We start from the raw sequence: 26,046 nt of genomic DNA, 5'->3' as shown, positions 1-26,046 counted from the left end.
ATCTTGTACTTGTTGGTAATCATGCAATATAATTATATAAAGATAGAGGTTATATAAGTTCAAATAAAATTTCGCTTACAAATACCAAATGGTGCCTTTGATCACCATTTTAGAAGACAAACAACGAAAGAGAAGAATTCGAAAACTCTTATAGTATATAAATTGATTTGAATTGTGTTACAAATTATACAGAAATACCAATTTTTGTACCTTCCTACTTCCCTTAAATTTCTATCTACACATTGCATTTCAACAAGAACATTCTCACTTTTCACATTAACCACTTATCCCGCCATCATCTAATACCAAAATTTGCAATCTTGCTTGCAAACATTGAATTCCTATCACCTTCTAAAGCCCCTATGAGCTAACAAGCTTCTCTGGCATAACATTCTTTTACCTCATTTTCTTCTCAACACCCCATATATCCTGCCAGATTCAAGAATTTCCTTGGAGACCATCAAACCATCTCCAAAATTTTTATATTCCCGGTCGAATTTGCAGCAATTAAAGTGGAGGTTTGGACTCGCCAACAAACGGAAGAGATAAACTGTGCAGCGTCATCTGTGTCCTGGCCGGAAAGTGGGTCTGTGTTCTGAAACTTGTACGACAATGCTGGCATTGGAAAAGCCTTGTGGTAGATGAAAACCTGATGAATCAAAGCACATAATCATTGTTCATTAAATATGAATAAAAACAGATTGCATTGTCTGTTCAAAATTCGTATGACAGTTTTTGTACGAGACATTTGATTACTAAACAGATAGGTAAGATCCTTCTTAGGCTTGCATAGGTAACTTCTGCAATTTACCTTATCTTTTCAACCACCACATCACATTCTTTTTAAACGAGTCACTACTCACTAGAACAGTGACACCAAAGAAAACTACGTAGCTAGCTGATTTGCTATTCTCAAAGCATGTTTCTTCCTAATTTTTACAACCATAAGAGGTCATTTTTCTTAAATTTTTAGAACAAAGCTTTGGAAACCTCTAACTATACATTTTTCGACCCCATACCGACAACGAAAGTTCATCCTCTCATATTAGCCCTCCTTTGAACCCAAAATACAGTTTTCCGGTGAATGTAAGAAAATTGAAATTTGGGTTCACTGGTCGTAGCATGATAGAAGCAAGATGTGAACAACCTGCGCATGGGGTAAAGTAAAGATGTTTGTCTAAATTACCTCATTAGTCTCTGAGCCTGTAGCAATATAACCATCAGAAACTGACAACCCCACAAAGTTCTGCAACAAGGAAAACACATCTGAGCTATAAATCATAGACCACTACGGCCATATTAAACTTGCATCTAATAGACAAAAATAATGCATCAGGGCTAAAAATAACATTGTGTAGATGCAAATGACTAACTTCGAAAAACTGTATAAAAGAATTTACTCGTTTACAGACGATGCTCTTTAGCCGTTTTCCTTCATAAATATCCATAACAATGAAGATTGGAATTGAATGAGAAGCTTATGCAGTTAAAGAACTCGTGGCGGAAAACTTTGGTCATCCGAAAGGGTCCAAAAGTTTTAAATTAGTATATTGGTCAATGGAGAACAATATATCATTGTTCACCACACGGGTTATGTTATAGAATCAGCCTATTTTGGAGGGTTTGAAATATTGACACGAAAACATTTGATGCAAATGTTATCATGTAATTAAGCTTCTGAAATATTTTGCATATAGTAGAACACAAAATTATCATATACTAATCTCACATCAATCTCATAAAGTATGCCTAGAATTGCTATGATATAATAAATGAGTGGCAGTACCTTCACATTCGTGTGGCCGGTGAATGATAGAACTGGAGTGTCAATGACCCGAGATGAGGACATTGACAAATCCCAAAGCTTCAAAGTATTGTCAGTGGATGCAGAAACGAGATTTGTCCCATCTACAAACTTGACATAACTCACGGTTTTATTATGTCCGGTCAATGTGCACAGAGGAACCATTGAGTTACGAAGATCATAGTAGTAAATTTTATGATCCGCTGAACCAAAGGCAAGGGAACGACTAGAGTCCAATGGAAACTGTACACAGCAGACATTCGCCTTTGTTTTAATTGTACCAATACTTACTCCCTGCAGAAGCAACCCACAAAAAGAATCAGCTAATCAGACATCCAGAATTAGACATACACATCATGCATATAGATCAATGCAGTACGTTTAGTTTCAAAGCTGACATCCACCAAGTGCAAAAGTAGAATTGCCTGATTGATACTCCATAGCTTTACAGAACCATCATCGCTCCCGCTGGCCAACATTGTTGGGTCTGCTGATGAAAAGTCAATGGACCATACACGCCTTTCATGTTCTCTCATCTCCGTAAGAACTTGACTTCTCGTAACATCCCATACCTGAACATGTTAAGCAATTTAGTTAAAACAAGCTAATAAAAGGTCGTAACTTGAATCACAAGTAAGGCTTAACTTACCTGCACCACACCTTCAAAGTTACTTGAAGCAATCTGGCTTTTAATATAACTATTCCAAGATATACTGCTTAGCTTTGACCTGCTAGCCATTTCAACCACGGGATAGTGGATATCACGATCCTCATTTATTATTGTGTCACATTCAAATACTTTAATTTTCTTATTAACACCGGCTGTAGCAAAAAATTCTCCATCACGATCAAAACTAAGTGAGCATACTAGATTTGAAGCATTTAAAAGATCCCCTTGCTTCAAATCTGCCTTGACTTTTAATTTAGAGAAAGACAGATACTTGCACAACCCCTCAAGAAATGGATCTATCCAACCACTTCGTCTACCCTCACTATGTTCTTTTGATTGCAAATTATTGACCGAACTTCTTTCAGTTACAACAGAACTGCTTATTGGTGAATGTCTAGCCGGTTTGGCTGACTGCTTTACGGGCCTCCATCTCGTTAAAAAATATGCCGCCTCGAGCTTTTTAAAGTTCTTCATCAATCTAGAACTTCTCAAGAGAACACCTTCTTTATTTTCAGTATCTGTCTTCTGACCTTCCAAACTATCATCGCTTTCATCTACGTTGTGAATCCGGGTGCCTGGTCTGGACCTTTTTCTGGACCCACTAGCAGAATCATCATCGTCAAAAATATTCATAGATGGGAAACTTGATGTCGAATCATCTTCCTTCACCAGTTGTGGGATTGAACTGCCCTTTTTCTTAGAAGTTATTTGGTGCTTCATAACTTCGTCAATATCAGAACACAGAAACGAAAGAGTATTTTGCAACTTATCTGCAACTTCCTGTTTCCTTTGTTGTATAAGCAACAAGAATTCCAGTAATAATTCCTGCTCCTCTATTTTCTCTCTAAGCTCTATTGCTGCTTCACGTTCTTCTAAATCATCTCGTGGTTCATTCAGAAGTTCACTTTGTTGCAACTCACTGAAACAAATGACAAAGTAGATTTAGAAATTGTGACCTCGCTGGAGGTATAGTGCATAACACCAAAGAAACAGGTGAGAGTTATTTTACAAGTCAATAGAAGAGGAAAAGATGCGGAACAAAGCGAAAGATACAAGGGGATATATGAACTACAAGTCCAAATTATAAAAAGTGGCATAAATGGAGTATATCATGACCTAATGAATTGCAGAAACATGTTATGGAGTTTAAATATACAGCAACTACTGCATGAAACTCGTGGGACAGAATTCCTATTGCACCATACAAGATAAACCTGCATATGTAAGGAGTTGCTAACTAGATATCCTACGTTGCGAGAAAATTTGAAGCATCAAGTTAACCAACCAACTTCTCAGTGAAGTTGAAAAATGTACATCCAGTTATATAGACACACTAATCTAGTGGCTTCTTCTCATAATGCTTCTAATCCTTTATTTGCCAACACCAATCGAATATGTCAATTTCACTCGTTGGAAAATCTCCGGAAACCTTCCTACTGACCTAACCTAAGTTTGACATGCACGGGCTTCTTTGGGCATGGAATTCCACTTTCAAGATATATTGGCACTTATGCACAGTATTTTTAGGCTGAATATATAACTTTTGAAAAGAAAAATCAAAGTCTGAGATAGAAGCCCATTTTGTAAGAAGTATTCACCCCATTTTTAGCCGGCTATTTGGCTCCGGGTGCAGTAGACATAAGCAAAACGAAGCCACTTTCGGCCATTTCAGCAGCAATTGAGGAGGAAGAACTCGATGTCTAAGACTAGACATTGTCCTGCTTTTTTCTTCTCTTGAGCTGAAAGGACAGAATAACTGGTCACAAGCACAACCACGTTAGTCCACAAAAACAAAAACAAAAACAAAAACAAAACAACTCCGAACAAAATCATCTTTTACCATTTATATAAAACGATAATTGAATGCATCTGAAGATCTTATTTAACTTATACTACAGATAAACAATTGAAAGCTTTTATTTACGAACCTCAAAAAGAAGAACCCCTAATCGGTAAATGTCTGAAGCACATGAACTTGATCCACCAGAAACCTCTTCGGGACTATTATACCAACTGGTCTCCATAAGCAATATCTGTTTCATTGGAAATGGTTGTCTCGTATCTTCTAGTTCAACATTTCGGTCTCTGATTCTATTTTCACTCTCTTGTACCAACGATTCGCGTGCTGCATAGATTGAACTTGACTGCATGCAACTCGTTTCCGACAAGGCATTTGGAGTTGTCATAGACTGAAAATTTTCTCTTCCTAAGTTCCGTCTTTGCTGATGCAAATTACGACGCAAGAAAGAGGGAAAATCCTTAATTTCTTCAGTTGGGCTGTTTACCCCATCCTCGGGAGAATCAGTGCCAGAATCCGAACAAGAGGCAGACTCGATAAAGGAGACGTGGTTGAAAGATGACATAACGTAACATGAAGGTCGCACATTATGAACAACAATCCCTTGGGAATGTGCTGCATTAACAATTTCCACTATTTGCCTAAATATATGCACGCATTCAAATACATCAACAGATCGATCCGGTTTATCCAACCACTGCCTCAAGCTAACATCGCCCCATTCACTAGCTCCGACAAAACGGTCAACCGCCACCTCATCCTCACAAACCCCTGATAACCCACCCTGGTTTGTAAGGTCATCATTGTGTGCCACCACAACTCTATCTCTATCCTTTCGTAAGTCCAAATCCTGAGATGCCTCACCCGACAAGCCAAACCTTCCAGCACGATGAAGCCTTGGATTCCGGTTTGAAACTCTGGAACTATTCAATCCTCTAGAACTATCAGAATTCTGCCAAGCAGACTCAGATGAGCCTTCCATTGTTATCCTCCTATAGCAGCATGAAAGCCAAAACACACACATCCAATAAACGGAGGAGTTCTCCGACTTGTATTGCACTCTCTCACTTCCACCATTACCATCTTGAATCAGAAGCTCATTTCCGCAGCGTAAACAGATAAGCGAAAATCGAGTCTCTCATCAGGCACAGCAAGTTCTTAACTTCACAAACAAATGATAGATTCCCAGCTGCCCACAATTACGAAACTAATTAATTACCTTAACTATGCAAATTTGAACACAGAAAACATGAAAAGGTTTTCCACCACCAACACAATAACAACGATCTGACAAAAAGTAAGAACAGTTTTACAAAACCTAATTCATAATCATATACACAGTCACATACATGAAATTTCTCCGAACAAACAATCTCAACCACCATCACCAACAAAAACCCACAAAGAAAAAACTCTTACCCAACACTCAAAACACAGAGACAATTCAATATATTGCATGAGAGAGAAAGAGAGAGGAGAGAGAGAGAGAGAGTTACCATCACAATGAAAACGGAGTTCCGTGTTCTGCTAGGTTATTAACCTGAAGAGAAACAGAACTTTTAGCAGCAGCACTGCTCAAACGAAACCTCCACAGCCTTATAAATTCCCCAATAATTCTCAACAAGAAAACATACAAAATCTCCCCAGAAAAAACACAGACCGTTTGAAAATTAGAAACCCAGAAAAATAAATAAAAAAAAGATTATATATTTCTATAATTTTTGTCCAAGTTCCCTATTACATTACTTTTTTGTGCGTGCTGAGAGCTATAAGAGAGGCCACTCTTTCAACTTTCTGCATTACCATCTTTATCTTCCCGCTTTATTCCAAACTACCAACGTGGCTCAACAAAGACCTCTTCCTATCAGAGATCAGAACAGTAATATATATAGGGGTGTGATATCCACACACCTCATTTTACTTCTCACACATCTTTTTAATTTTCAACTGTCGGATCAGATGAATTAAAGAAGATCAACAAACATAAATTATCAAGGAGTGTGTGAGAAGTAAAATATAATGTGTGGATAGCACATCCTATAAACCTTTGCGGGCCATGATGGAATTATAAAACAACTTATAAACTTGGAAACAGAAGAAAAATATTATATTATCTTTTTAGTGCATTTTTGTTGAATCCGGATCCTCGCCGAATCCTCTTTGTGAGAATTCTGAAGATCCGTAAATCATATTCGTTCATCGTACATCGTGTAATTAGAAATTATTTTTAATATTTTATTTAAAATTAAATATAAACATTATCTACAAAAATTGACCACACGATATACAATTTACAGATTCCAAAATTCTGACCAAAAATATCCGGAGAGGATCCTGTTGGATTTTTGTTCAACACGCTTGGTGATATTTTTCACCGCCCTAGTCCCTAGGTAACCAACGGTTATAAATAGTAATGAGTATTACCGAGTTTTGTTTAAATTATCTTGAATGGGGAAGAAAAATTAAAAACGGTTGCTACTCACTCCGTCATCGGTGGAGGATACTTTATCATAAACTGCAATCATCTACCTAAAACTATGCTGCAAACTCAGTACTTGTCTTTACTAATTAATCAAATTCCCTTTGTCAATTAAAAAATAGTGAAAAAACAAATTAGTATTCATCATACAAAAAATAATAATGAGCAAAAAAAAAAATAATAATGAGCAATAATGTAATTTTACAGGTCCAAATTTTACAATTTTTAATGAAGCCTCACGTAATATTAAAATACCTCCAATATTTATAATAAAAAAAAGAAAAAAAAACTAAAAACAAAAACCACTTACTCCCTCTCTCCCTCTTTCCCTCTCTCCTACTCATTTTCTAGAACACGTGTTCATACACACAAAATGTGTAAGTAAATGCTAGTTACATATTGATATAACCCTGATTATCAACTAAAATTTCATAAAATTATCATTCTAACCCTCTAATCAAAACTTAATAAAAATCAATATTATGGGTTGTTTTTTACATGAACCGGTATAGTTGGGGGCGATGAGAAGAGAAGTGGGGATGATCAGTTTGTGCACTGCCTTTTTTTTTTTTTTTTCTCTCTCTCTTTTTTTGTTTTTTTTGTTTTTTGTTTTTTTTCAATTGTCATCCCTCCTACTCATGATAAGTTGCAGTAAAATAAAAAACATACTTAGTTGCACATGCAGAAATAGTGTGCTGATTGCCAGTATCTTCTAATGAGGTCAGAGTACGGAATATCCAGTATAATTATATCTTGCACGTCTAAATATTTTTAAAAATAAGCGAATTCGTTCATTTTGAATTCTTTAATTAGGAATTAATTAAATCTCTCCAAATAGAATCTGAAGTTAGAACATACAGCATAAAAATATTTGGAATTTATTGGTGATCCCGATAAATTTCACTTATGTATGTGAGATCTACTTGTATTCAAGAGGTGATCGTAAAAAATAGCAGTAAGTAGAGTCCAAATAATAGCACCCTATGAGTACGTGTTTCTCATATTTTACATGATAAAATAATGATCTTGTTTGGGAGTGTTTTTTAAATGATTGAAAGCGTATTCTTAAATGAAATGCTTCAAGTACTTTTGAATTTTTGATACCAAAGAGTTTTTTTTTTAAAAGCGATTTCAGTCATTTTAAAAAACCTTTTAAACGAATCCAATGTTTGAAATTCACTCAAATTATCTCATTATCTTTTGAATAAACGTTATTATCTATACTAAGAGGATGGGTGGAGTGGGCTAAGCCTCACAATAGGCTAACAATAATGTGGTTCAAATTCACCTTGGCCAGAATCGAGCCTAAAACCTCTCACTTACAAGTAAGGAGGAATACCACTAGACCATACTCCTAAATAGGCACAAAGCGATCCTTAACGGTCAAAAGAAGCCTTGTTCGGTCGTTCAGAGATATAGGGGTTGCCGGTCCTTAGTTCATCTCTCGGTAGAACGGCAATGATCTCGTTATCATTTCTTGTAAAAAAAAACTCAAATGATCAGAATTCGTAATATTGGTCACAATAATTTTTAATTGCTTTCATTAATAGAGTTAATTTTGATTAATTTACCAAGAAACGGCTAATCGTTGGCCCAAAATCGAAAAACGAACGTTTTCTTTCCCAAAGGAGAAAGTTGTAAGCAAAGCAATAAACAATGGGTTTATAAACTAATAAACAAATGAAAGAAAGTGACAAGACTAATAAACAAATGAAAGAAAGGGACAAGATTAAGTAGTTTATAAATAAACAAATGATTACTTAGATCTCACTATAAAAACTCAACACAATTTTTTTTTTTTTAACCAAAGGCAGAAAACTCAACACAATTGATCTAATCTAATTGGAAAAGCCACATTTTATATAGGAGTAGTTGGCCTGTCAATCAATCTTATGGAGTGTGTTTTATGAGGATGCCATCTGTATACCTAACCCTAATCTTCCCCGTAAACCCTAATAATTTAAAGATTAAAGTAGAAAAAATCAATCTTATGGACCATGTTTTATGAACTAGGAATCTTTTTTCTTCTCTTTCTATCTCCTTCTATCCCCTCATTTTACATTTTTTATTTTGTCTTTCTCTTTTTATAAAAAATTATAATAGATATGGATTAACTATGACCGTTCAAATATGAGGAGAAGATATAAAGGAAGAAAAAAAAGATACGAGAGAATCATACTCCTTGTTTAATGAGGGTGCCATCTGCGTACCTAACCCTAATCTGCCCCATAAACCCTAATAATTTAAAGATTAAAGTAGAAACTATAACACAATCCCTAACCTCAAATCAAAAGGGACATATCTCCCAAAAGCTACACACCATCCCACCACCCAAAATCCCAGAAAACCCTAACCCTTCCGTTCTCACTTATCCATGCTCGAATTGTAAATATAATAATAAATCAACACACCTAACTCTTAGATATTAGACCATCTCTCCAACCGAATGGGCCAAAGAGGCAGATGGTCGAAAATAGTCCAAAAATCGTCTCCAACTGAGGGCTATGCCAGGGGGCTGTGGAATCTTAGAGGGCCTCACAGAATCGAAGAGGGCTGGACGGCTGGCCAGAAAAATCATCTTTCCTGTCGGTTATAACCGACAAGAATGCTTAAGAAAAAAATTCAAATGCAACGGCTAGCTGACATCAGCTAGCCGTTGCATTTGATTTTTTTTTTTACAGTTTTATTATTATTTTTTATTTACAAAATTTTTCCTATAACTTCTATTTTTCATATTTTTTTTAAATTCTATTTTTTTCCTAAAACTTTTATTTTACAAAATTTGTTTCATATTTTTTTTAAATTCCATTTTTTCCTATAACTTCTATTTCACAAAATTTGTTTTATTTTATTTTAAATTCTATTTTTTTCTATAACTTCTATTTCACAAAATTTGTTTCATATTTTTTTAAATTATATTTTTTTTCCTATAACTTCTATTTTACAAAATTTGTTTCATATTGTTTTTAAATTATATTTTTTTCCTATAACTTCCTAATCCATTATACAACATTAAATTAAATTAAGTAACATGAAACAACATTAAACAATATGAAACAACATTAAATAACATTAACCAACATACAAATTATAGAACATAAAAAAACATTTAACAACATAAAACTTAAACGCCTACTCCATGCTTCTTTTGGCACAAAGATATGCAACAAGATCCTGTTGTAGGTACTTGTTTATGGCACGAGAACGTATCATTCTATAGCGCTTCATGTACTCATTTATAGAGATACTACCAGTTCTTGGATTGAAAGACAAATTAGGCACATCATATATTTTTGCACGAGCCCTTCTTGACTTATTTGGATCTTCTTGGTCATCATCGGACTCTTCATCAATACACTCATCTCGCTCATCCTTCACTATCATATTGTGTAATATGATGCAAGACATCATGATGGAGTCCAAATTTTCTCGACTCCACCCTCTTGCCGGTTCGCTGATGATCTTCCACTGTGCTTGTAGAATACCGAAAGCTCTCTCAACATCTTTCCGGTATGCCTCTTGGTGTAAGGTAAACAACTTTTCTACGTCATTCCTAGGGTTTGGAATTGCTTGGACAAGTGTTGCCCACCATGATGCCACTTAGCCGTTGGATTTGAATTTAAGTTTTTGTAGTTTTTAAATTCAAGTTAATGTTGTTTTTAAATTTAATTTGTAGTTTTTAAATTTAATTTGTAGTTTTTAAATTTAATTTGTCGTTTTTTAATTTAAGTTGTAGTTTTTAAATATAAGTTGTAGTTTTTGAATTTAAGTTGTTGTAGTTTTTAAATTTAAATAATAAATTATGTTTGGCCCTTTGGCCTTCGGTTGGAGACGATTTTTTGTGACAAAGCTAAAACGAGCCATATGGCCCTTTGGCCCTCAGTTGGAGACAAAGGCAAATATGGTCATGTACTGTTCATTAAAATATTAATATCTTGGAGGGCCAGAGGGCGAAAACGAGCCCTCTGGCCAATCCTCAGTTGGAGATGGCCTTACTATTCCTAAAGACCATAACCACCACAAAACTCAACATGTTCACAACTAATACAACTAAATATAAGATTGGGACGTCCACACATGCATGAGTTAATTTTGACTGTTGATGCATTTAAGGTTCATAATGCATTTTGGACCCCCCTGACGGAAATGTTGAGTATTGTTAGCATTCTTCAATGAATATCTAATACATATTTCAAATCTGTATACTTGATTAATACTTTCGTTTGTTCTTCACTCTAGATATTTATGCTTGCATTTGTAGAAGTTGAATTTGAAGTTATGGGCTTTATTTTTGGTAATGAAGATATAAATTGTGTGGTGGAATCAAAGTAGCAAGTTTTTTATCATCACTGAAGTTTTCTGTGCTGTGTTACTTGTCATTAATTGAAGCCTCTCTTCATATATGTGAGATATTATCTTAAAGTACATGCTTTTTGGAGAAAGTTATGCTGTGACAAATTGTAAAAGCACTTGAATGAGAAATACTTGTTTCTTTTAAGTTGGCTGAGACTGAGAGTTGTGGCCCTTTTTGCATCGGTAGTAATTGCATATTGTCATCTTCCCATATTCATGCATATATCAAACATTGCAGATTCCTTGGTTTTAGTAGGAAATTCATGATATATTGTCATTACCATATTTTCGTACTTGTAGTCTCAACCCTTTATGATAATTAGCTTAGACTATGGCTTGAGCTACTCTTTCTTTAATGATGACGTGACATCATTTTATCGTATAAACGTTATAATTAAAATTGTTCATTATCTTTATTAGCATATCATCTTTAGAAGATTCATTCAATTTAGAGACCATGTAGTCATCCATGTGTCCAACAAATCGACGATTATGTTAACAAGTAACATTCTCAAGATGAACCGTCACTTGTGATATATTGAAATTTGATTATAATGTTTGTACAATGAAAGAATGTCACACCGTCATTAAAAGAGAAATGACCAAACGATGTCCATATTTAATCACTCTCACTTTTGGAATGAAAATGTTAATTATAAGCATATAAGTGGGAGATCTTAAACTCTACTATTAGGAATGACGAGTTTAAACCAAATTATTATAGATAGTCATTCTGTATTTTCATACTCTTACTCCTTAATATAAAGATACACATAATTATTGTATTAAAAAATTATAAAGCATATGTGTGTCCATATTTTATTTAAGCACTCTTACACTATGCAAACCGCAACGGAAATATCACGATTATAAAAGCATGCATGTGTGTGATTTATCTTTAGGAAAAATTATACCTTAATGAAACCATTTCGTTTTCAATTTTTACATTTAAAAAAATAAAAAACCGAAATATTATTTTAATAGCTACTTTTGGTTATTAAAAATAAAAAAATAAAAATAAAAAAACTAAAAACTACTCTCTTGGATTTTCAAAATTTGTACTTGAGTTTTCAAGAGTTGGTTTTCAATTTTTTTTTAAAGCTAAAAATAATTATCAAATGAGATTTCATAAATAATTTACAAAAATATAAAAACTGAAAAAACATTTTGTCCCACCACAGAGCCTCTCTTCAAAGGTACCCAACATTTAACAGGTTTGGCACATGTACATGTCCTCAAATTCTAGATACCTACTAGAACGGATAATGTAGATAATTTGATTAGATTTAGAGCTCAGTAGTCAGTAATCCATCCATTTAACTGTCTGTTGTTTAAGCATCAAATTTGAACTTCCAACCTAAAAAAAATAAATCATATTCTAACTCAGGTCTCATAGAGATTATTAAAGTTACCCAAATTTGGGATTATTAAAGGAAGAAGTGTATCGAAAAAAGATATGCTAGCAATTTTTTCACTCGAACATTCTCATTGTATGTTTTCGACTTTCTTTTTATCTTGCAATGCTATTGATGATTAAAACTCTTTAATTTCTAGATCACCCTATAATTTCGTTAGCAAAAAAAAGGGCAAAGAAAACACAAGAGAAGTTTTTCATTGAAATACAAGGAAATAAGGTCGGTTATGTGGGAACTGAAGCATACAAGTCAACATATAACCCTCGCGGTCGGTCAAATGCATCTCAAACGAGTCTCCTCTAGCATTGAAGCCTAACCCTTTAAGAATTAACTTTGCAAAAAATAATAATAATAAAACCTAATTAGAAATCATTTAACTGTTTGAACAATGTTTTCAATATTTAAGTGATAAATGGATCGTCTATTTATTGGGATAACTGCTAAGTGAGTAAACAATTTTGGTTTCAATTAAGTTTTGAAGAGATGATGTTTAAAGAGGTGACCAAGAAAATGAACAGTTCGAATCATCGTATATCATTGCATGTTGAGAAGATAGAATGAGAAGTTTGATTGCATTCTACGATAAAAAAATGTTTAACCCGTAAACCTATAAGGGTAATGCTAGGGAGACCAAAGTTTTATACCAAATTTTGTAAACCAAATGATGTGATTGTTGATGATTAGATTATTATTTAAGTGTTGATTAACGTGCTTATTTCTTATTAGTGACACATTATTTGGTTTGTAAATTTGGTTTAAAAATTTGGTCTACCTAACATTATCCAACCTATAATAATGTTTGGGATATAAGCATAAAATTAGCACCAAAAGGAATTTGTTAATGATCCTATCCCATATAATAATATTCTCTAATCATATCGTGTGACATGTTATGTGATCGATTGTTGATTTAAGATCAACCGTGACAACATTATTTCATTTAATCAGTCAAATTTAATGCAAAAATATTAGTATGTAGATCAAAAATAGGATTTAAGGTTGGGACTTTGGTCTTACAGTTAGGTCTTTTTTCAGTTCATTTTAGGTCTTTTTATTTCTCCTATTTATTTATTTTGAATGAAAGGTCTTTTGGTAGGGACTTCTGTGTGTGTACATTATTGATCAAATTGATGAACAAAATTGTAGGTGGGTGGTGGACATACATGTTTGCCCTACTACACACGTTTGAATTATATGTGGTGGACATGTATGCCCTAGTTGGACACATAAACATTCAAATCTTCTGTTTTGTGGCCTTTGGGCCATATGCAACAAATGCTTCTTTGGAATATGGCAGACATAACAAATCTGAATTTGTACAGTTTGACTAACGTAGTGCGATCACATCTTCTTGCACCGAATTTGATTTTTTTTTTTTTTTTTTTTTTTGTAAATGTGAATGGTTATTAGCACTCAAAAATTTTTATTTTACACTCTTTATAAGTGTATTTTTCTTTATAATTATAAAAAGTATGGACTACCAAATGAGATTTTTGGAATGCTAATAACAATTCGCTAATAAATTAGAATAATTTATAATAGTATATAGTCTTTAATAAGAAAATGTCAAATATAAAGTCACAAAATCATTCACAAAAGGAACTGAGAAATATAATCGTCTTACAATACCATCAACTTTACTTAATCAAAATCAAAACAAGAAACAAATATTTCTTGCCTCCATTAAGCCAACTTGATGAGGCATGTCATGAACCTTATTTATGAAGGTACAAATCTTCCAACCCACAAATTCATGATAAACATTGATTGTAACGGTAGGAAATACAACAGCAGAGAGATAATTGGCTATTTTTGTTATAGTTCGAGTCGCAATTATTCTTAAAAACAGTCAAGGGGAAAATCGAAAGTGACCAACAAGTTCAGGGAGTATATCAACGAACTACTCTCAAAATTATACTAGCTTCAATTATTGAAGTTCCAGCTCAAAATTTTATGATCTTCAATGAGTTGGCCAGTTGATGCAGTGAAACCAACATACATTTCATCAAGATAAACTTCAGAGAGATCAAGAGGAGCCCTAATCAAAGGTTGCTCAGGCTTCTTCACATTTTCAGGAGCCAATGTTATTCTGAGCTCGTAATTCCAGTACTCAATCCAAGCTTGATAGTTGTCTCCACTATTCAGCTTTATTTCCTTGAAAGACAAGTTAGTGTCGTTACTGCCCTCACCAAGCCAATATCCAGCTTTGTAAGAAGCCAGAGAAGTTAGAGAATTGACGTTAACGCCTACGTGATTATCATTGATATCACCGAATTCTTCGTTTTGGAACACATCAAATTCGACGCCAAAAGCATGGTTGTTGGGGTTACCGTCATTGGCTTTATTCAAGAAGCCGAGATGTTGGGATGGAGAGGCGGATTGGATGCCGGGAGAGGGAACGAAAACAAGGACGAACCCATGGCCGGGGAGAGAGTCCTTGTATGGGGTTATGGAAAAGGTGAAGGAGGTTGTGAAAGGCAGAAGGTTTAAGGAGTTTGGATACCTTGTGGGGACTTTGGCGTTGTAGAGAGCTCTGCCAATGGAAAATGTGGTGTTGGTTGTGAGAGAAAGAACACCAGAATCTGTTGTTGCATTTCCAAAGAGCAAGATATCAGATGAGTTGAAACCAGTGAAGGAGAAATCAACTGCAAAACTCGATTGGAGGAGAAAGAGGTTCGTTAGGAATAGTACAAGTAATTGAAGGGACTCCATTGAATTCTATGGCACCTGCACCAAGCTTTGAGTTTTCTGCATCATCCTGCAGTCAATATTTACAACTTGCCTTGCCTTCCAAAAGCAACAAAATTAAATTAAACCCAACTTGTTCAAGTCAACATTTGTGTGGTAAAACACGGGAGTGAACAAACATAGAGACTTAGAGAATTGATTTCCGCACATTTCTTTACACACTCCAATTCATTTATGATCTTTAGATTAAAAAATCGAAGGAGAATCAAGGTACAAAAAATGTTGTGCGGAAATCATTTCCTTATAAAGTTTAGTCTTTCAATGTCTACAATAAGAGTAGACCTGAACGTAACCAAGTTGGCTAGAGTAATATGCTTCTCATTTCCCACTGAAGTTCAAAATTTTCCCTTCCCGTACTTTAGATTAGATTAGAATAACGTTTAAAGGAAAATGCAAACGCCTAGTCAAACACAACCAGATAAATTTTCAACCTTAAAGTGCCAATCTCCCCAACAATTTAGGCAACTCTTAGTCTTGACGTACTCATCAGGGTAGTCTCAAGATCAAATATTATTTAAAATCAAAGGAGGACTAGGAAATTCTGCAGCAACTGTTATTGATGCATATAGCACTCAAGTCAAGCCGTACGAAATGGGAGTAATCATAATTACATGTGGAAGTGACAAATCTGAACTCAAAAGAGTAAACAGATTCATCCCTTCCCCTCTTTTTTTCTGCAAAAAAGTAAACAAATAAAGGGAAAGGTGTTTTAACAGTACAAGGAAAATTACGCTTTTACATCACAAAACACAATTTTCATATTTCCCACATACTCTACAGCTTATGGCTTATAACAAGCTCTGCATGAATGGGCTATGTTTTTCAGTAGCAAGGGGGGGACAATGATAACGATACAGGTGAGAGAGTAAGCGAGCGTGTGTTCTAAGCTATAAACTTAGTTAAAAATGGGCACCAGCTATTCTTCCATGGGTGCCCCTCCTATACAGAAAAAGAAAAGCACCCCCACCTTTGTATGACTCATATTTCACAAGAGAAAACCAGCAATTTTATCTGCTGCTGATGCTCTGCTTTCAGTTCTACTTATGCCACCTCAACGACCAGAAACAAATAATGAATTGGTGGATATTTGGTTCGCCTCAGCGTGGAATTTTCTGACCTTTGCCTTGTCTAGGCGTGCTCGTCTAACAGCTTCTTGGACCTGGAGATCGTGGTCCTTCAGCATCTGATCCGTGTTGCCAGAGGGTACTAGCAACGGACCTGAGTAGTGCATTTTGTGACCCTTAGATCCGTAACCAACCTAAAATAACCAGAAATAAGGAATGCTGTATTAGGCAATAAGAGTAAACAAAAATAAAAAAGAAACATAAACCAAAAAGAATAGCTTCTGAACCACAAATCACAATCAAAACAGTAGGCACACCCTTAAGGTTATTTGTAGAAAATTATAAATCAATGAGGAATCCCCATCATAGGGGAAAAGGCATGAGTTCAACTACTCACAATAATTGGATCTTTGTTGCTTCTAATATCTTCTTTTTGACGAGAACCTGCATTGGCCTGCTTTTGATCGTGTTGTAAGGGATCTGATGCCTCCTTGAAGGAGCCTGGAAACCTGCCTATTGCTTTTGGAACTTCCATTTGAGAAGAACTAGACCTTTTTCTGCGTTCCTCAGATAACATACTCCTCCTTGCGACCACTAAACCTGACATTGCTGACAAGTCAACCCCAGTTGAAACCTTTGGAGGATCATCTGGGTTCTTAGTAGACTTGGCCCATGCAGCCCGGTGAGCCAATGGCCCTGAATGAGAAGCTCGATTATGATTATGTCCATGATGTGCTACACTTGCATCTACGGCTTGTGATGGCCTAGGTGGATCAATTGGAAAGCCAGAAGCAACTTCTTCTGGATGAGGGTTAAACTTCTCACTCCGGCTCTTAGAACTGTCTTGTCTTTTCTGTAACATGCAACGTAGACCACGCAAGATTATAAGTGAAAGAAATTATTTCACAGCTGACTGGAAAAATACATTATTCCATAGTTGAAGAAAAGCAAGTCTGTAATTAACAAGACCATCAATGTTATGTGGAGTTATTGTATTGGTAGAAAACACAAGCCTTGGGTACATATAACTCAAGGGAAAATTTGGGTGGACCGTAAAAGCCCCTTTTCATAGTAAAAGACAAGAAAAAAAAAACCTTGATTTTTAAAGAAGAAATCGAAGAGGAAAGGAGAGGATAATTTCCAACAGATTCCTAGCAATAACAGTGCATTGAATATGTCATTTTAATACCGCAAGTTCATGCAAAAAGCAAAAGGGCAACGCATAAATATCATCATGCTAAACGCATATACACCCTGGTGCTGGTTTGACCCCCACCGATCCCCCTCCCTCCTAATATTTAACAATTTAACCCACTAATGCTATTGTTTGTCAAAAAAAAATATCGTCATGCTTAACGATTAGAACATAAATCAATGATGGATGGAGTTAAGTGAGTGTTTTTAGTTAAAATAACCTCAGGTTACCTTCATTGACATGACTAATTCGGCATTGGCATCAGGTGCTGGTACAGCTCGATACTCTCTTGTTCCTCTCCTTTCGTGGTCAAGCCTTTGGCCCTTCCCTGCTGCTCCTTGTCTACCAATGTGTGGAAAAAGATTATTACTATATACATCACCCACACTTTCAGTGGTAAAAATAAAAGAGGAAAAAACTACACATACAGGACCAAAATTGATATCAGATTCACAGTACTCAAATTAAATCTTAAGAAAATGAGAAGACAGAATTCAACAAATAATCATCAGTGTACGAACATGTACTCAGAAATAATTAATGGTTTTACACCAATGCACTTCAGAAATGAGACTATCATAACCATATATAACCCCAACCAGAAAAATATGTACAAACTCAGTTGCTTTAGGCAAACTCCAGGGTCCAGACTCTTATGATCTCACTTATTAATTACCAAGCTTAAACCATGCCATGATGTGTGCTAAGCACAAACATCTGATAAGTTTTTTAGTTTCCCTTTATTTGATGTCAAGGCCCAACAACCCCTTGTCAGAAGCTCATAGCTAAATCACAGAAGCACAGCTTCACCCAAAGGAATCATGCATCAAATGTGCCTGACTTGTTCAATTTTCATAGTGCATGTATCATTAGGCATATATTTTTGTGTCTTTTGGGAACTTGAACCATTCATGCTCCAAATATAAGTAGTTTAAATGGTACATATAAGTAAATGTAAATTGGTGCAAGTGCCTTCCAACTATAAATTGAGAAAGAGTAAATAAGTAGGTTCTATTTTGTGTAACAATATTCACCTTCTAGCTTCCTCATCACGCGCTTTAGCATCAAACTCTTTGCTTGGAGGATACTTTGGCAAACTTGACGGATCACAAGGAAGAGGTTTAGTTGTAAAGAACTGTGAAAAACAAAGGATCAAAATGATAACACATGAGAAAACACCAAAGCAAAGTTTTGGTAGAAAAAGTCATAATGAAAACATGATCATTCTCAATCTAAATAGTTGCTAACACTGAAGAGAGTTAACAAATGTTCCTGCCAATTGAAATAATCAATGTGGGCTATAACAATTTTCAAATTATAGTCAAGTCAAGAATAAGAAAACCAAAAGAAACTTGCTGCAATCTGGTGGTTTGGTTGACATGATTCTCAGAGCTAGTAATTAGCTACCATCGTTAATGGCAGAAAAAGAGAAGAGATTCTATAAGAGAACATTATGAAAAGGACTCAACTAGTTAAGTTGAAGTTTCCAAAGCAACATAGGCAACAGAATAAAAGCACAAAAAAAAGATCTACTGCACATGTAAGCATGCACTGGCACACACAGAGATCTAGAATGGTGTTAAATGAAAAACTAAAAGACTGCAGCAAAAATAATGACAGCATAACGAAATGATATAGGAATTAATTTAAGATCCAAACCTCGCTCTTGAGAGCAGAAGCTGCAGATCCACGATCTGCAGGGTCTATAGAAAGAAGGATCTCCATAAGTGCTAAAGCTGGTGCAGGGAAGTCCTTAAAAGTTTCTGCAACACAGCGTCTGTAAGGCTGTTGAGGCTTGAATATGGTTGCATGAGGCAACTTTGATTTTCTCCAATACTCTTCAGAAGGTGAGCCACAAAGCTTGAAAATCTTATGCAACTGCTCCACCTACAAGGCAAAAATCCACAAACTCCGGTTATTCAGTTGCACAACACTTTAAATCGGAGAGAAGCAAAAGAGAATCTGAATGTAAAATCAGAAAGGGGACATCCTAATAATTACAAAGTCGGCACAACTATAGGGAACAGAGAAATTAAGCAATTTGAATGGAATTAGAAACAGTTCGTAAACTATCCCTAACCTACCAGCTAATAACCACAAATCTTTCATGGCTGCATGGCCCAATGAGGTTACTTACAAAGCCACCTCTAAAGAGCCATCTCACATCTAACAAACCATTTCAAAGAAAGGGGAAGAATAACTGAAATTTTACACTCAAACTACTTCATAGTGTATAACGAATCTAAAAGGAACAATAATTTAGAGAGCCACAAGACAGACATGCAACATGCATCCACTAGGGTTATGTTGTAAAATCACAGCAGACCAGGTTAGGAGTACGGATGGGAACAAGTGTATGGGACATATTTATGAAGATGATTCATTATGGTGAGTTCCACTAAATAAAAAAGTTTCCTAGCTGATTTCTTATTCTTCCACCAACTTGAAAGTATTCAATTTAAATGCAGAAATATGTGTGTGTGTGTGTGTGTGTGTGTGTGTTTTTGCCACCAAATAGTTGGAAGATAAAAATTAGTGAAGAGCATCAACTCTACATGCCCACAAGGAAAAAAAACTCTAAATACCTCGGTTCTTCCAGGCATAATAGGCTTTCCGGAATACAATTCAGCAACTATGCAACCTGTACTCCACAAATCCACAGCTGTCCCATAGTAAGTAGCACCAAGCAAAAGCTCAGGTGGACGATACCATAGAGTTACAACACGACTTGTCAGAGGCTGATTTTGACAAGGATCAAAAGAACTTGCCAGACCAAAGTCAGCGATTTTCAGCATGCCATTGTTGTCAATTAAAAGGTTGGAACCTTTAATGTCACGATGCAGAACACCACGACTATGACAATGATTAAGTCCACATAACAGTTGCTGCATGTAACATTTAACCTGCCAATAAATCAACTGAATCTCAATCCTCCATCCAACTGAACAATCTCTATATTGCCTATATATATAATTAAACAAAATACACGAGCAGCTTAATGGGTGCTGATGAGAGAAAGTTCATAATAGGAACATCATGAACTGCAGATACAGGAAGCAAGAACTGACGAAAACCCCCAGTAACTTGTTATGTTTAGTCTAAGAGGCAAAACCGACCACTAAATACCTGTGCTTCTGTAAACTTCAGACCAGGGTGTGAAGCAAGCCCTGCCAAATCATGCTCCATGTACTCAAAAACAAGGTACAAGCTGCAAGACATCCTTGAAGTAACTAGACCTTCTAGTTTTATCACATTTGGATGATCAAGCCTTCGTAAAATGTGAATTTCCCTTGCCATAAAGCGAACACTCTCAGGCTCTAGGTTATCAAACCTCACTTTCTTCAAAGCAACAATTTTCTTTTGATCAAGATCACGGGCCCTATAAACATTACTGTAAGTACCCTGACCAATCTGCAAAATATAAATATAAGGACACAACCAAGGCCAGCCAACAGTTATGGAAATCGAAAGAGGATAGTGCTAAGGAAAAATAAACAAAAACACCAGAAATATCGTATCACCAGATGGAAGAACACGATAGAACGATATAGTCTTTATTGAATGCCACAAACCTATTGCTTTTCTCAGTGTTATCATCAAAACCAGTTGGGTATATAAGCATAGTAACCAACAAGCAAAAAACAGATAAGAGGAAGATGATTCTAGGTAGCACCCAAAACATAAAACTGGAAGAGTTTAAAAAAACAAGAAACGCAAATCTGCTTAAATGCAAATCAACAAAATCCTCTAAGTTTTGATAATCCAGTTCATAACTTGCACACCCAACTACTCCACCAACATAAAGTCTAGACTCCCAATGTAAAACCGTTATGCTTAAACTACTTATCCATGTCAACTGATTTAATTGCATGCCCGTAAAGAAGAGGAGCAAATGTAACACCTATTCTTGTCTCAAAGTCTAGTGAATGTGGTTTCTTATGCTTTCACAGGAAAGTAAAGAGCGAATTTTGCCCCACAAGAATTCCATGTGCCTATTCATAAGTATACCTTGACACAACATTCTTAAACTCCAAAATAACTATAAAGTAATAACAGTAAAACTGTCCTGTTACCCCAAACTACTAAGTAAAAAATTGTTCCTCAATAAGTTATGATGCGTAAGGAAACAGGTTTCAATAGAATAGAAAATACCAAATTCAATCTCAATAATAAAAAATAGGATAACCCAAAATCAAAGATTAAATAACAACAAAGACAAGGAAAGAATGAAGATTTGATTTGCACCATAAAGGTACTTGAGAACTAAACAAGAAAAGAAGCATACTTTATCTAGCTTCTCAAATGAATCTGCACGTCGCGGAACCCATCCTTTGATGGCCTCTCCAGCCACTGCAGCTAGCCAGGAGGGCCACCCTGCTGCAACCTGTTCCCCTTCTGCAGCTTTCGGAATGATACCAATCCCAGGATGTTGAGCAACAACATATTCCATCTTCTCCCTCTTCCTTTCAAAATTCTCCCCGTTCAATCGAACAGGCCCATTCACTTGCTTATCAATCAACATTGCTCTCCCATCATTGCCATCATATCGATCTTTCGCTCGATAAGATTCCTCCCTCCTGGATGAAGCAACCCTTGTCGTCCGCGAGTCTGATGCCCCCTTGTTTGACAATCTCTCTCTGGGGCTCTCCTTGCTATCCTCAATTGCAGAAGGCTTACAGAAAATGCAACCCATTATGCACCAAAACCACCCCCAACAATCCCCTCCTTTCGAACCAATGCCCACACCCTCAGAAATCTTGCATTTTTACAATACAATCCTCATCACCAAAACCCAGATACAAAAAGTTCAAAACTTCAAAATATAAATACTCAAAACAAAAACCCAGAATTCAACTCATCAAATATATATAATCCAACAAGCACCAAATGTATGAATCCAACCCCTTCACAAACCCACCAAAGTCATACATTTTGCCAGAAGCAAAAACCCGCAATTTCAGAAACCCAAACCCTAGAAATCTTGAAAATCTTCAAGCTTTCACCAGAGTAAGTTCAAATTCAGCACATAAAATCTTCAAAAATGCCAGTTCTTCAATATAGAATGCAAATTCTCAATGACAACAATACCCACAAATTCAAAACAAACAAAACCCCAATTTCCAAAAAGTCCAAACCTTTTTGCAGAATCTGCAGAATGTTGAGAACCTTGAAGACAAAGCACCTCTTTTACTGAAACCCTAGAAAATTATTTAGGGCTTTTGGAGAAGAAGGACATGGATCAAAGGGCTCTCAGGGGATGCAGAGAGACACGTAAAGTTGGAGAGTTTCAGAGAATTAAAAAAATTAAACAAAAATTAACATCAAATCTCTGGAATAATATAATAAAATTGAGCAAAAAAAAACAAAAGAAAAAACTGGTAGAGTGAGAAGGGGGGAGTGTCCCCTCGCAGTAGCAGCAGCTTTCAGTGAAAGAGAAAAGACTGACTGTGTAGTTTGTAGAGTCCCAACACATAAAAAATGACATTCTCTTTCACCATCTTTTACACGCGCCGTCTACCTTAAACAAATTAAGTAATTATTCTTATCATTTTAAGAAAGATTATTTATTTTCTATTAGATTATCTCTAATCCTTGGCATAGTCCAGAAAATTTAGATTTTAACACAAAAATAGTTTTTCTGCTCTAAACCTTATGTATGGCCTAAATTTTTTAGCCCGAGATTATTAAAAAATAAATTTAGGCTAATTGTTTCTTTTAAGTAATTTTTTTAAAAACAAATTATGTACACTATCCTAATTTAATTTTATGAACATTTTAACTTAAAAATATTCAAATTTCGATAAATATTGAAAAATCACTAAATTTTGGTGAATTTTGAGTTAAATAATTTTTTAAATTAATTAAGCCGTTGGATTTAAATTTGGATCGTTAGATCTTTTTTGTCACCGTTATATTTGATTATATTCGATCGCGGATTATGTGCACTATCCTAATTTAATTTTATGAACATTAACTTAAAAATATTTAGATTCCGATAAATATTGAAAAATCATTAAATTTTGATGAATTTTGAGTTAAATAAAATTTTAATTATTTTAGCTGTTGGATTTAAATTTGGGCCGTTAGATCTTTTTTTACAGATTTGATTATATTCGATCTCAGTTGTTGAATTCAATCAATCATGGGGGACATGCCCATGTGGGTGAGGTCCCGCTGGTGGTGCCCATACCATTTTTTGGGCTAAATCCTGAGCTATTTTTGGCTTTGTTTTAGGTTTTAGGTCCAAGGGGGGAGGGAAATAGAAACAAAAAAATAGGTTATAGGCCAGAGTTAAAAATGGTCTTAGGAGTGGAGGATTCAAATTAGAGATATGTTTTTGCCAAAGTGGGGGAAACTATTTCAAAAACTTGCAAGATAGCGCTTTACTATTTCAAAAACTATTTCAAAAAATAATAATACATATGCATTATAGTGCAGATTTGATTCTTACCAATATATTATAGTGCGAGTTTGATTCTTACGTTATTATAAAAAAGAAAGTTTTATTAATCTTTTTATGTAATGAAACAACGTCCAAGTTCAGACCATGTTAACTTAAATTAAGGAATAATTAAGAAACAAAAATAAGCATGAATAAATTATTTCCTTTGGGGTGCGTGATGGCAGAGCAGCACTTTTCAGAAGACGCGAGTGCATCTCACATGCTTGCCAGGAGAGTGAAACTGTTGCAAATACACTTGGTCTGTGTCTACTGTCAACGTAGTCCGTAGAGAAAACATCTGGGTTGCGCGATGTTAACGTTTTTCGCCGTTTCAAGAATTCTCGTTGGCCTTTCCACTGCTTTCTCAGCTTCGTCAATTCCGTCAGTTAAACAGTTTTTTTTATTTTTTATTTTTTTATTTCAAAAAAAATAACCGTTTAACTGACGGAATTACTGTCCGACTCGCCGCTCACACCGTAAAACTCCATACAACCAAATAACTCCTCTCACTCGCCTAATAAAATCACTCCTCACTTAATCGCATAAAAAATGTAATTAGCATGTTTATTTAGGAATATAATTGTGTAAATTTTATTGAATTCCAATAGGATTTGGAGACCAAATTTTTATATGTTTTGTATTAATTGTAAGATAAAAAAACCGATCATGATTAATATAAATAAATGAACTAATACATCATCAATGAACATTCTCTATTTCACCTACTCTCAAAGTTAGTTTTACGATACGTTGTCGTATATATCTGAGAAGGAGAGGATTCCGAAGGGAACCCCACGAGAGCTTTTTGCCATCTTAAAATTCAAATAATCCTAAACCCTAATATATTTGGTTCCAATTTAATATATGACATGCTATAATTATTGTTCTACGAGGTGGTGTGCAACTGCCAGTGTACAACACCACCACTTTTTTGTTCGTAACGAGGGAGAGATAGAATGCAGTTCTTCACAAAGTTCGAGACCATGATAAAACAATACTCTCGTGATTAGGCCATGTCCCTGTATATGCATGTTATTGATGAATATGTGTGGGCATATCAAAATAGGAAAAAACCGAAGGATTCCAAAACCTTGAATCACATGAGCCGCTGAGTCGTCACCTAGCCCAGGTCATGAACGACATGTCAATTGTCATGTCCCCTACCTTAAAACCTGCTACCGTTGAAAATGAATCTCATGTTGATTGGAGAAAAGAAGTTACATGGGTTGATAAAAAAAGTTACATTATTTCTCATATTGTTAATTGATTTTTTAGTAGCATCTCAGTTTCTTCATGGTATCAGAGCAGATTATCTCACATGTGAAGCAAATGACCGCACGTGCTCTACGTCACCTCGTTTGTTTTATCCAAGTTTTGATGAGACATTTACACTGGGCAGGTCATAACCTTGTGTGTGTTAATAATCATTCTAAAAATGTGAAACATTGGTAGCCTGCATTAACTCACTTTTCTCCGTAGACTATGAGTTTGTCCTGCTGGTTTAATTACCATAGCTAGCTTTTGTGAAATTTTCTTTTGATACGCTCCCCCTCCTAAGAGACTCGTGTTAGTAACTATTGTAACTACCAAGAACTGGTGACAACAACCATCATCTCTTAATCATGAAAACCTAATGGGATTACTTCTTAAGTTGTACACACTCAAGGAGAGTATTGTAATTAGTGTGTTTTTATTTATGAATGTGATTGTGTAAATTTAAAGTACAATCTCAATAGGATTTGAAATCAAATCCTCATAAGCTTTGTATTACCCATAAGGCAAGAAAACTCATTATAATTAGTATAATGAAGGTACAAGGCCGATGGTGATATACATATGAGCCATTCTCTCTCTCTCCTGACCCTCTCTCTCTCTCTCACCCAATTTCAAGATTAGTTTTTCTTTTTCTCAATTTATGCACTTCTGTTTATTATTGTTTTTTGTTTGATTCGAGCCAATTTCAAAATATACAATAGTGTAATAGTGTATGAAAAACAATGAATGTTGAAATCATTTTCAAAAAGAAGTGCAACGAAAACATGGTAATTTGGATTCATATTTTTTAGTGAGGCTACAAT

The 26,046-nt window shown here is 35.2% G+C and overlaps 3 protein-coding genes across 5 annotated transcripts; all 3 read right to left on the bottom strand.

The window, feature by feature from the left end:
* Positions 1-137: 137 nt before the first annotated feature.
* On the bottom strand, positions 138-6,277 carry LOC103431130 (protein SPA1-RELATED 3). Of its 3 annotated transcripts, none has more exons than XR_011578842.1 (8): positions 5,769-6,277; positions 4,403-5,461; positions 4,073-4,230; positions 2,454-3,393; positions 2,184-2,376; positions 1,787-2,098; positions 1,187-1,246; positions 138-649 (listed from the first exon to the last, which is right to left on the bottom strand). XR_011578842.1 is itself a non-coding variant. In XM_029100228.2 (8 exons), exons 2-8 carry the CDS (start codon positions 5,294-5,296, stop codon positions 461-463), a joined length of 2,700 nt encoding a protein of 899 aa, XP_028956061.2. In that variant the 5' UTR covers positions 5,297-5,461; positions 5,769-6,277; the 3' UTR covers positions 138-460. The 3 variants fall into 3 exon arrangements, 2 of the variants coding, with proteins under 2 accessions (XP_028956061.2, XP_070674543.1); XM_029100228.2 differs by having other exon boundaries at positions 2,230-2,376; XM_070818442.1 differs by lacking the exon at positions 5,769-6,277 and having other exon boundaries at positions 2,230-2,376; positions 4,073-4,213; positions 4,403-4,589.
* An 8,165-nt stretch (positions 6,278-14,442) lies between these two features.
* LOC103431119 (L-type lectin-domain containing receptor kinase VII.1-like) lies at positions 14,443-15,231 on the bottom strand. Its single transcript, XM_008369269.3, has one exon. The coding sequence runs from the start codon at positions 15,229-15,231 to the stop codon at positions 14,443-14,445; it is 789 nt and encodes a 262-aa protein (XP_008367491.3).
* A 621-nt stretch (positions 15,232-15,852) lies between these two features.
* On the bottom strand, positions 15,853-22,975 carry LOC103430618 (probable serine/threonine-protein kinase At1g54610). The gene is made up of 9 exons (XM_008368775.4): positions 22,662-22,975; positions 21,812-22,282; positions 20,653-20,937; positions 20,112-20,429; positions 19,186-19,413; positions 18,561-18,661; positions 17,757-17,868; positions 16,729-17,184; positions 15,853-16,525 (listed from the first exon to the last, which is right to left on the bottom strand). The coding sequence occupies exons 2-9, from the start codon at positions 22,217-22,219 to the stop codon at positions 16,319-16,321; spliced, it is 2,115 nt and encodes a 704-aa protein (XP_008366997.3). The 5' UTR covers positions 22,220-22,282; positions 22,662-22,975; the 3' UTR covers positions 15,853-16,318.
* Positions 22,976-26,046: the final 3,071 nt, after the last annotated feature.

This window comes from Malus domestica, chromosome 03 (assembly GCF_042453785.1).
Source record: "Malus domestica chromosome 03, GDT2T_hap1".
Taxonomy (NCBI): Eukaryota; Viridiplantae; Streptophyta; class Magnoliopsida; order Rosales; family Rosaceae; genus Malus; species Malus domestica.
The sequence above is the reverse complement of the archived record's forward strand: the minus strand, read 5'-3'. Positions and strand labels throughout refer to the sequence as shown.